This window comes from Paramisgurnus dabryanus, chromosome 21, assembly GCF_030506205.2.
Source record: "Paramisgurnus dabryanus chromosome 21, PD_genome_1.1, whole genome shotgun sequence".
Classification (NCBI taxonomy): domain Eukaryota; kingdom Metazoa; phylum Chordata; class Actinopteri; order Cypriniformes; family Cobitidae; genus Paramisgurnus; species Paramisgurnus dabryanus.
The window spans coordinates 25000685-25013725 of NC_133357.1; the positions used below are offsets into that span (position 1 = coordinate 25000685).

Sequence of the window (13041 nt, forward strand, 5' to 3'; positions counted from 1 at the left end):
TCATTTTGGCCTACAAGAATGTGTCATGCCTTCGGCACTCCATTTCAGTTTACATTTAACCAAAACCAGTAATAATTCCAGCCCTGTAGTCTTGACACTCTTGCCTGATGGGATATTTAATCACTCTGAAGAGTACTGTAGTACACTGCCCACACGCTATTGACATTTCTAAACCCACCCAAGCATCAAAACCTGAAGGTCAACGCTTGTCCATTTGTTTCTGGCAGCTAGACTCTATTTGTCAGTGTAAACGAATCATAAACAATAAAGGGTAAATTGGCAACAGGGTCACTAGGCAAATTTTGATGGCATATATCCTTGATTAAACATAAGATGCATTTAAATATGGAAATATGAACAGTTCAATAAACACAGGAACATGTACAACATAATTCTCAAATGAGATTAAATACAGCCGTACTGTATGTCCCCTAACGTGTGTCCACTAAAGTTTCACAGTGAACTCAACAATTTCTGCTATTGAGAAAGCAGTCTTTGATCAATTTAAACTGGCGGATGGGCTACAACAGCAGAAGACCGCACCGGGTACCACTCATCTCCACTACAAATAGGAAAAAGAGGCTACAATTTGCACAAGCTCACCAAAATTGGACAGTTGAAGACTGGAAAAATGTTGCCTGGTCTAATGAGTCTCGATTTCTGTTGAGACATTCAGATGGTAAAGTCAGAATTTGGCATAAACAGAATGAGAACATGGATCCTTCATGCCGTGTTACCACTGTGCAGGCTGCTGGTGGTGGTGTAATGGTGTGAGGGATTTTTTCTTGGCACACTTTAGGCCCCTTGGTGCCAATTGGGCATCATTTAAATGCCACGGTCTACCTGAGCATTGTTTCTGACCATGTCCATCGCTTTATGACCACCATGTGCTACTTGCAGCAGGATAATGCACCATGTCACAAAGCTCGAATCATTTCAAATTGGTTTCTTGAACATGACAATGAGTTCACTGTACTAAAATGGCCCCCACAGTCACCAGATCTCAACCCAATAGAGAATCTTTGGGATGTGGTGGAATGGGATCTTCGTGCCCTGGATGTGCATCCCACAAATCTCCATCATTTGCAAGATGCTATCCTATCAATATGGGCCAACATTTCTAAAGAATGCTTTCACCACCTTTTTGAATCGATGCCACGTAGAATTAAGGCAGTTCTGAAGGCGAACGGGTATTAAAAAACACAGTATTAATATGGTGTTCCTAATAATCCTGTAGCTGAGTGTTATTGTATATACACTGAACAAAATTATAAACACAACAATTTTGTTAATACCTTTTATAATGTAATAATACTAGCATACACTCGAAATGTTTATATTGCCAATATTGTGCAGCCCTTCTGCTGTAGACGATGTGGTTTAAAACTCCTGAAACGTTGCCCAGCACCTCTTTGTATATGTACTTTAGCAGGAGTCACACCAAAGATCTACAATGAAAGTTGCGTCAAAACTGAGAACGAGCTGACAAACACACAACAACCCACGAAGACAATGGCAACTGGAAGTAACTTAAATTGACAGCAGATAAAACCGTGATATAATCCGAACCATGAAAAATGTGAACCATCTCAACCTTAATAAGAACCATTTTTGGCAGAATATTTCCATAAAGACCCTTTGACATCTGAAAACATTTCTGTTTCACAAGGTTTTTTGTAGAGAAAAATGTCCTTTACATTATAAAAGGTACAAACCTTTGAATAATCGGTTCTTTAAGGAACCCAAAATGGTTCTGACAACCTTTTAGCACCTTTACATTTAAGAGTGTAAAGGTGTTTTCACACCTGCCTCGTTTAGTTTGGTTGAATCGTACCAGAGTTCGATTGCTCAGTTGGTGCGGTTCATTTGTGCAGTTGAGAATGCAGCAATCGAACTCTGGTGCTTATCCAAAGCGGACCAAACAAGCGGACCCCAAACGAACTCTAAAGCGGTTCGTTTGTGATGAGAACACGATCAGAGATCTAACCGACCTAACTACAAAAAAAGTACTGTGCATTTTGGACTAAACCAGCTGTCGTAGTCAGCTGTGCAGTGCATTATCGGATGAGGAAGTGTTTTCTGACAGTTTCTATTAGCAATATTAGCACAAATTACAGATCTTGGACATACCTGGAGGTGTGGGCGGAGCCTCAGAAATTTGGTGTCTTTGCCGTTTGTAGCGCATTAAAGCGTTGTTTTCAAGCCGCATCCGCAATTTATTCTGAAAATGAACGGTTTGTATAGAGTGCTGTATACAAACGATGTATAACAATCACAGAGACATAATTACAGCGCGCAGCCGTCTGTCCATGGTGTCCAGAGGCGTCATGCCCATTCAAACTGAGGGGGCACTTGCCCCCTTGGTTTTTTGAGCCTCAAAATCAAAGAAGCGTCCATTAATCTGTTATTTGTCTTTTAATCTGTTTAATATGCACAATATTATTAATTATGTGCTGCATCCTTGTCACTTTTCGGAGATTTTCGCCGTTTTGATAGTGTTTTGATCGTGTTACATTACTTTATGCTGGCGGCAGGCGCTGCATTCAGCGCAGTCAATGATGTCATCAACGTCTGAGCGCGTTCACGAGCTCTTTGCTGTTGCTGCTGCATTTTGCTATCTGAGGAATTAAAACGTGGAAGAAACGTTCACAACATTTCCAAACCACAGTACGGTAATGTGCAGTTAACCTCATCTGTGTAGAAATTGTATGGTTTAAAATGTGACCGTCTCAACGTTATATTAGTAGAGATTTTAGATTCATCATCTTGGTACAACGCCAAAGTTCGCCAAAGTTCACGGGGACGCGGAATATCACACATGTTCACATGAGGTAAAGTTGAATGCAAAAATCAATTTCTCTAATAATTTTATCTAAACATTTTTTGAATCATTATTGAACATTAAAATCAATCTGGCTATAACTTATGTAATTTTCGTTGTTTATAAACTTTATGGATTTAAAATTACATTAATTTTATAGGATTATGCAGTTGTTGTGCAAAATGTATTGACACAATTAAACAAGTCATTAAACAAAACGTGAATAAACAAAACATGCCGTTCCAGATGTAAATGCCAATATGTCATTATTCCGATTGAATAGTATTTGATATGAAAGTTAGTCAACACTTTTATTTTGGAGGTTTTTGTCATGAAGGCTCAAAATAGTGCCATGGAAAAGACTGAAAGCTTTATAATATTTCGTTTGATGTCCGTGTATGCATACATTTCTGTATCTGTGCACACTGTGCCCCCTTAAAAAAAATTGGTGCACGACGCCCCTGATGGTGTCTGCTGTATTTTCCTTCTTATTGCTTCTGGGATTCTGTTGGAATTCCGCGCACTTTGATTCTGACCAATCGAGAAGCAGTTTAGGAAATACGTTCAAATACACGTGGCCAATGAGTGATGTGGATCTTATCACATGACAGAATGTTGGTTCGTTTCAACTGGTGCGGATCAGAGCAATCAGTGTGGTGTGAAAAGGACCCAAAACTGCTAAAAAAAAGTTACAATGTATCATTTTTTGCTTTTGGTCCGGACCAAATGAACCGAATTACAGATGTGAAAACACCCTAACTCTGTATAAAGTTAAACTGGAATATTTGATGCAACCTCTAGCAAAAAACTTGGTGACTTATTACACTGTATCAGGAAAAGACTTTCATAATATAACACACCATATTCTTCATTAACTTCTTTTGTTTTTATTTTCAATGGGTGTCTGTGAGCCAGCAGGGGTGGTGTGCACAGGGGCGGTGAGAAAACACAAGCAGGGTCATGAGGCAGCTCTGTTCCTTTAACTTCTCACCACGGTACATAGTTTTGACTCACTTCCCTCATTGCCCCACCCCAGAGATTCTGTGCTCAGATCTGACACAGACCCCTCCACCATTAGATGTGTTAGAACAGAATAAGCCGTTAGCTTTTACACGTCCACATTTCTGCTAAGCTTTTGTCCAGACTCACTCCAAAGATCACGACAGGTAAGATTTTAACTTGGCTTTCTTGTCACACCCACTTCGTTTCCTCTTTCTCCGGCATGTTGATACTTTTAGACTTTCAGAACACGCATGAACCGCACACAAGTTTAGAGCCATGTTTTTTTTCTGAAATCAAATATTTTTATAAGTTCAAATGGAAATATGTTTGGCATGCATGAAACTTACTGAAGCAAAACTTACAAATCTTTACTTATTTAGATTTATGCATTTTGGCAAATGCTTTTCAAAAGCGACTTACGGTGCATTACACAGGAAACATTTGTGTATCAGTATGTGTTTTCCCTGGGTTTAAACCCATGATTTTTTTGTGCTGCTAATGCAATACTCTACCATCAAGGAGCACTTAGGTAGATGAAGAGTAATGTTGCATATACCGTTAGATTTTTTTTACTTACTTAAAGTTACAAACTAATGACTTTTCTTATCTGGAATCAGGAATGTGACCTGTCCAGTCTTGTTGAAGAGACTAGAAGAATAACAGGATCTTATTTTATTTCAAAAAACAGACTCCATTTTGATTTTTAAATATAGTGGCTTTGTTTTTTCAAATCTCCTTATACGTGTACAAAGGGAGTAACTCGGTACACGCTGTGATAAATTCATTGAGGAGGTTGGCAACACCCCCACATTGTGACTTTGGCTTCAGCCACATAGAAATGACCTTTTGCAAAAACATCAAGAAAGCACACTTTTGCAACCAAGTTTAAATGACCATTAAAGGTCTTTTAGCAGTCTCATGTACAAAAAATGCCATTTCTAAAGAAAGTGGCTGTGAAAATGTTACTCAATACAATGGTGTTTCCTCACATCCTCGATGACCCACCATGTTTAGTGTTTAGACTAGACAGCCGAACTATGCAGGAATGTCTCAAACACGTCCAGTAAGACCTTTTATGGACAAAATCAATGAGACATTTCCCCGCAATTACAGCAGATTAGACGAGAATAAACTATTTTGTGAGATATGCAGGCCTACTGTTGGCAGCATTTTGTTTTTGATGTCCCATTGCAAGCTCTGGATCGTAAAATGCTGAATGATGAGAGAACAGTTTTGAGACAGGAGAACATAGAAGTGTGCCAAAGCAGCCGAGTTCAAGCTGTACTCTGGAAACAGAGCAAGTATGTGCTTTTGAATGACCAAATGTGCTTTTATATCTGTTTCTAATCAATTTTTGCTTAAGCATACTTTAATAATGAGAGAGATTTTTGGCAGTATGAATATCACATGCCGTTTATCACCTTAATAATTATTTTTTCCATTTATTTATGCTTTATAAAAGTATGATGCATGATGTTTCACCATAAATGACATTTCTTCATATGTTTTAGTATGTCAATTGTAAATATTAGTATAGCATTAGAAATGAGGAGAGACTTTTGCATGAAGGAGTCTTACAATAACTTTATACACGTGGGTTAATTTTAACCCATAGTTGGGTCAAAAAGGGTTATATTTACCCAGGCTGGGTTGTTTAGCCCAGAATGCCGTGTTGTTTTAACCCATGGTAGGGTCAAATATATAATGTTTTAGTTAATTTAACCAAACGGATGGGTTTGTCCTTGTTAACCCAACTATGGGTTAAATATAACCAAGCATTTTTATAGTGTACTGTATATAAACATACAATGTGCAAAACAACCCATTCTCATGCATATAAATTGCACGCAATGTAAAGAAGCTGTGCAGTACATACGCCAATCCAATTTTGCATGGATATGTGATATGCCAGTCCTTCCCTTTCACTTGAAGGAACACTCTACTTTTTTTGGAAAATATGCTTTTTTCCAGCTCCCCTAGAGTTAAACTTTTGATTTTTACTGTTTTGGAATCCATTCAGTTCATCTCTGGGTCTGGAGCTACCACTTTTAGCATAGCTTAGCACAATCCACTGAATTTGATCAGACCATTAGCATCACACTAAAAAACCCAAAGAGTTTCAAAACTTTTCCTATTTAAAACTTGACTCTTCTGTAGTAACATGGTATACTAGGACAGACAGAAAATTTAAAGTTGCAATTTTCTAGGCAGATATGGTTAGGAACTATACTCTCATTCTGGCCTAATAATCAAGGACTTTGCTGCCGTAACATGGCTGCAGTAGGTGCAATGATATTACGCAGCGCCCTTAAAATAGTCCCCTTGGTAACTTTCAATAGCAGGGGACTATTTTTGGGCAGTGCATAATATCATTGCACCTCCTGCACCCGTTACAGCAGCAAAGTCCTTGATTATTATGCCAGAATGAGAGTATAGTTCCTAGCCATATCTGCCTAGAAAATCGCAACTTTAATTTTCCGTTGGTCTGAGTACACGATGTAACTACAGAAGAGTCAAGTTTTAAACAGGAAAAATATTGAAACTCTTTGTTTATTTTTTTGGCGCGATGCTAATGGTCTAATCAGATTCAATGGATTGTACTATTCTATGCTAAAAGTGGTACCGACACACCCGGAGATCAGCTGAATGGATTTCAAAACGGTAAGAATCAAATGTTTAACTCTAGGTGAGATGGAAAATTAGCATATTTTCAAAAAAAGTGGAGTGTCTCTTTAAGTGAACTGGAAGGGCTGGCGTATCATATACACGCAAAAATTGGAATTTGGCATATGTATTGCACAACTTTTCACATTGCGTAAAATTTATATGCATTTCATGAGAATAGGTTGTGTAAAACATGCACATGGCATAACATATTCAAAGATGAACCTACTTAAGTGTGTGATGGTGTTTTGCAGGATGCCTCTTGGAGGAGGAAATAAATGTGGCTGCTGTCAGAAAACCGTCTACTTTGCAGAGGAAGTTCAATGTGAAGGGCGGAGCTTCCACAGATCCTGTTTCCTGTGCAGTAAATCCTCTTCATTTTCCTGTTTTACAATAACACTACATAAGATGTGCATCCAAACAATACTTCAGTCTCTCCAAACTAATGTTTTTTTAGTCAGTTTGTTAAACAAAACTACCCAAGGGCAGACACAATTGGGTAACTGTTTAAATCTGTTATCATAGGTGGAGGGTGAGCCAACTCCTCATGAGTTTCCTCTTTTAACAAATGTAAAATTATTTCCTGGCAGCAATAACAGTTTAAAAGTGTCATTTATTAACAACAGCATACACACTTCTGGGAAATATTTTGTTATAAAAGCTGATACGTTCACAAACCACTGTTCATTTTAACAAAAATGCAAGTAAACTACTTTATGTGTGGTTTGGCATGGGGCAGGCATTGTATGTAATAAATAACTATAGCCTTACCTAATGGAGCAAAATCCTGCGTTGTTTTGACGATGACGGCTGGACTAACTGTTAACACCTGTGAACGCCTCGAGTTCTCAAAGTTTTTGCCAGAATTAGCTCGTGGATTATGCTGCGTTCCAGGCAACCCGTAACCCGTAACTCACGAGTTCAAAACCACGCCTCACGACTCTGAACTGGGAGTACATCGATCTAGTACGAGTTCACGGGTGGGAAGTCACGGGTTTGACTGCCGTTCCAGTGCACTTTCACCGGTAGAAGGTTGTAAAAACACGAGTTACGGGCTGCCTGGAACGCATAAGGTCGTGAGTCGTGGTTTTGAAGTCGTAACTCACGGGTTTAAAAACCTGCCTGGAACGCACCATTATTACTGTTGTTCAGGTCGTTGGAGCATGATAAACTTGTTCGACTTCATGCAGCGCCGCAAGAACCGACAGGCGGATGACGTCAAGGTACCGCGAGAGCGATTCGAGATCTTACAGAAGAGGTGTAATTTCCGAACAGCTCTCGCGGTACTTTGACGAGTATTTGGGGCGCCGCATGAAGTCGAATAAGCCTTGTCCTAAAAATGTTCTTATGTCAACTTGCTATATTCGCTGCTAGACCCAAAGCAGCCTAATGTAACACACATTATAAACCCGCGTTTTTATGCGAGTCAGTTGTCATTAAATATTTTACATTTATTTTATACATTATACATTTTTAAAATCATACATCTATTATTTATTTTAATTTATTAATTGTATCGCTTTCAGTTATTTAAAAACATTTTAGTAAAATAATAAAAACATTCCTGCATAAAGATGTAAATACGGTTCTGGTCAGACAGTACACAGTTAGCAAAATCCTGAGAAATGTTGGTTTAGGGTTGAAGGATTTGATATGGCGAGGATTCACGATATTTTGGGCGTAGCTGTATACCTTCTAGCCACATCCTGGAATTACGTTGCCCACAGGTAATCTGCGTTTTCACGTCGTTTAAATTTGAGGCAGATAAACTATATAACTATAGATTTTAAACCACTAGCTGTAAGCATCTAAGTCCATTCAAGTCCGTGGCCAAGGGAAGGCTGAACTGTTCGGCCGCCGTTTCTAAATCCGAAGGCTGCAGCCTGCGGAGGTCGCAATTTTAGGATGCATACGTCATTAAGACTGTCTGTTTTTAAAATATTTACAATTACAAAGTTGACTACTATTCTTACTGAATCGTTAATTTTTGTAATATGCTAATGATTTGCAATACTCAGTTAACTTAAATAAACCAGGCTTAATGACGTATGCAGCCTGCTGCATACCGTATGAGACCTCTGGAGGCTGCAGCCTTTGGATTAACAATTGCCTTTGTTTTTCATAATTTGTTCTCTGGTTCCCCCTGCTGTCTGAGTTTATAAATCACCTCAAGTAAGATCTATCTAATATAGTCCAGTCTGCAAAAAATACATTAAAAAGCCTAATATAATTACAAATATAAATACTGTAGAGATGTAGGCTACCTATAGCGACTGCATGTGCTGGAGATAGCAATTCAAATGCATTAAATTACTACAGCAGACTCGACCAGATTGACCTTTAACAAGCTTTCATATGAGATCATTGTAGAAATAACAAATAAAAAACTGTCATGGGACAGAGGTGAGGGATGGCTGTATATAGCCTACAGAATTCTTCTCGGTGATTGGTTGCATGACCACGCTCCTCCCGAACTTAGTTAAATAAACTTCATTTAAAAATACCACAAAGTGTTTTAGACATCTAGCTCTGTGTAATCCTTTTTAAAACACAAAATATATCAAAATCTGTTAAAGCATTTCAGTTCAGCAAGTTACACTCTTGAATCTCCTTTACCCTTGGCTGTTTTTCACTGTACTAAAGTATACTCATATTATATATATGTTATATTAAAAAGAAAAAAAAACATTTTACCCTTTCTTACTGTTTCAGTGGTCTGCAGGAAAAATCTCGACAGCACTACTGTGGCCACCCATGAGAACGAGGTCTATTGCAAGTCCTGTTACGGCAAAAAATACGGGCCCAAGGGTTATGGATACGGCGCTGGTGCAGGAACTCTAAGCATGGACAAAGGAGAGTCCCTGGGCATTCAATCTCAGGAGTAATAACCCACTCTACTGCATTTTGGTTCTTCAAACATGCATGCTTTATACTTAATAATGCTACAGTTCTTTCTGACTCTCTGTGTCTCTTGACCGCAGACCTCAACCACACCAGCCGACCAATAACCCCAACACATCCAAGTTTGCTCAAAAGTTTGGGAGCTCCGATGTGTGTCCACGTTGCAGTAAGGCCGTTTATGCTGCCGAGAAAGTCATAGGGGCAGGAAATGTATGTGAAAAGCAGAAATGACATGCATGTAGTTATAAATAAGGCTCTGTCTTGAATGCAACCAATGGCTTTAATGGCAAGGCTGCAAGTGCACATGAAATACAGTACATCATTTGGGACAGGGCCTGAAACCCCATAAATGTGTTTTAACGATGAACTGTTGTTTTTCATTTTTAGGCATGGCATAGGGGTTGTTTCCGGTGTGCCAAGTGCGGTAAAGGGCTCGAGTCCACAACTTTAGCTGACAAGGATGGAGAAATCTTTTGTAAAGGTATCCATACAATATAAGTCTTGTCTTTAACATTATTCGTATTCTTCTAAGTGTCGACCTCTAAACACTTACCATTGCTCCCCAGCTTGCTATGCAAAAAGCTTTGGACCGAAGGGTTTTGGATACGGTCAAGGGGCCGGCGCGCTGTCACACACTCAATAGACCGGCAACACACAAGTCACATTCCTAATTCCTGTACAAGCCTGCACGGTCACCTGCTCACGTGCAGTTGTGAGTGACTGCATGTCAATGTCAGGAAACTGAGAAAAATTGACACATTCCACATTTCAAAGACATCATAAACGTCTCGGCTTAAATCTCCAACATAACCAAACACTTGGAAGAACATCAACTATGTTAACAAAGCATGGGATTAACACTTAATCTACTCACTTAAAATGATCACTTTAAGTGGCACAGATTTAGTGCAATTTGAGCTCTGCTTTCTCTTCATAGATGTGCTGTTTGTTCTTTATAATGGATTGACATGTCACACGTTTAAGCTTAATCACTGTAAAGAATGTTCCATTATTTCAAATATGCAAGATTTTCAAGCATTCCTTGGCTAAAGATGCACCCGTCACAGAGTCAGACACACGCCATCACCCAATAAACCCGACCCTCTTTAATCACCAACACATGCATGTCCTCATCACCACCTCCTTTGTGGTGCCGCCACCATTCCTCACTTCTTCTTCTGGTCTTGCACTTACCTGCATGATGGATTCCTAGTTTACTCACCTGTGTGCTCTTCCTCAGCTCAGGATCTACCCGTTTTCCAGTGCCACCATACAATCTATTACTCCAAAGACAAAGACTGTTTTATATAAGTCACCCAGGACTTTGCTTGCAAAGTTATTTACCTGTCTGATGTTCTATACTTCAATAAACTTTGATATATTTAAATTTCCCTTATCTGTTATCTTCTGTGACGTGACAGAACCAAGGTTAACCTTTTTATTTTACTGTCAATTGAACAATCACATACAGTATATTGAGGGGTGAAAACCAGAGGGGCGTAAGTGACATTTGACCAACTTTACAGAAGGGCCAGATCAAAAATATTATCATAGTTTGATCTAACTTTTATTTTCATCAGACGCACACGCGGTGTCACGGTTACGTGTCTGGATGGAACTTAACTTCCGATCTCTGTTTGTTTATGCTTACTGGTCTGGCAAGTGGCTAAACTAAACTAATACCTCGTTGAAATAACAAATGTTTTGGTTTCGAGACCGCGATCATGGATCACTGCTATGTGAAATAAGGTTTGGCAGCCGATTTGTAGTTAAGGTCGTTTTATTTAGTACACATTTTACAGTGTAGTTTTTGATACATTTTAGCTATGATTTAAACCAAGGTAATCTACTTGTTTATTTAGCTTGTTATCAGAAATAAACTAGCCTACTCTAAAAGGACTGTTTTTATTGAATCTTTGCCGGAGTTTACCGGATGTTACACTTGTTCCACGAAAGTCATTTACGCTCTTCTGGTTCTTACTCCTCCATACGCATTTTGATCATACTGTAATGAGATCAAATCTACATTCAATTTATTTATTTTTATACATTTTTAGGTTTTCTGTTCCTTTCAATTTGATATTCAGTTATCTTTATACACTCTTAAAAAAATGGTAATGAAAATTCTCCTCTTAAATGTGAAAAAAAAATTGGTTTGTATGATGTCATTTGAAAACATGTGCAGAATAGTACATGAAGAGATGTTTGTAACTGTATGCTGCTTATTTTTGCATTTATACTCTTACTTTGCATTTACTTTTTTTTATCAAAATGTTTCATGACACCTCATAAGTCTAATTTCGCAAGAATCACCCAGCAGTTGGTTTAAATTAATCCATAAAATGACTATATTTGACCCAACAATTGGTTGAAACAACCCAGACTAGGTTAAAGGTGCTGTGTGTAGATTTTAGCACATCTAGTGGTGATTGCGAATTGTAACCAACAGCTCAGCTCACTCCTCTCTTTCAAAAAGCATATACAAAAGCCAGGGGCGTCGGACTGGGGGTAAAACCTGTACTGATTACCAGGGCCCCAAAGGAAGAGAGGGCCCTTGAAAAGTCTGAAATATATAATGGGGGTGGGGCATGGGGGCCCATCAGAACTGCCTATGCATAGGGCTCGAGGTCTTCTTCATCGCCCCTGACAAAAGCTACAGTAGCCACCACAGGACATGTCATCATCTCGTAAAGTTAACAGTAATTGCTATTCTATGAACCCCGGCACGTCACCCCTTGGACAATAGAAAACAAGACAAGACACACACACCGTGATCAAGGTTTTGTAATTCATCTGCTGAGTTTATAAACCATACTCACAGGTTATTAAACTGTTCCCTCAGTTTTTGCAATCCGTACCCACAAATTCATAAACTCTGCGCATGCTTTCACAATCCGTCCCCATGGTTTTGCAAACTGTACACTACGTATTTGAATCGCTCCCTCATTTTAGAAATTGCTTTGTTGCTTTTATTCATGCTTTCCAAACTTCCTATTCTTCCTAGATACTCCTCCTTTGTTTATCTGTCGTTAAACGATGCTCAGGTTGATTGTTAATATTTGTCTCACACTACCTCCAATGTGATTGGACGGCTGACTGAGAAGTGACATTGACGAGCTGACATTTTTCAACTCTCAGAGTGTTGGCGCTCAGCAGCACAGAGAAAAACCTGCCAGCTGCTTGCATTTTTGAAAAGCGCTGCGCTTCCATTGGAAACAATTGAAAAAATACACTGCCACTGGCGTTAATGCCTTGGTGTGCACGCTCCCTTACCCTACAGTCACATTAGCTACAAAAGTGAACGACACCGAGCGACACGCACTCGCTTGATGGGCGTTCCTTGGCTGGTTTCTCAAAGCGGTATCAAAAGTCACTTTAGAGGTATTGTTAAGTTACAAGAACGGTGTTTTTGGATTTAAAAGTATTTATTTCTCGATAAAAGTAACAAAATATATGAGATAAAATGCCAAACTTATCAGATATATACATAAATACGCATTTTCCGCCATCTTGAATTATTTTCTCAGACTCGACCACAGACCTACGTCACGCTGCTCCTTCACTCTGATTGGCAGTCGCTTTGTCGCATCGCTCAGCATTTGCATAAAATAGCCTGCTTGTCTATTTTGGCCCCGCCTTGCTCGCGCAGCGGC

At 39.1% G+C, this 13041-nt stretch overlaps 1 protein-coding gene across 1 annotated transcript; it reads left to right on the forward strand.

The window, feature by feature from the left end:
* The first annotated feature begins 3954 nt into the window (after positions 1 to 3954).
* On the forward strand, positions 3955 to 11293 carry csrp1a (cysteine and glycine-rich protein 1a). The gene is made up of 6 exons (XM_065286380.2): positions 3955 to 3987; positions 6742 to 6851; positions 9200 to 9368; positions 9469 to 9598; positions 9776 to 9869; positions 9955 to 11293. Exons 2-6 carry the CDS (start codon positions 6743 to 6745, stop codon positions 10029 to 10031), a joined length of 579 nt encoding a protein of 192 aa, XP_065142452.1. The 5' UTR covers positions 3955 to 3987; position 6742; the 3' UTR covers positions 10032 to 11293.
* Positions 11294 to 13041: the final 1748 nt, after the last annotated feature.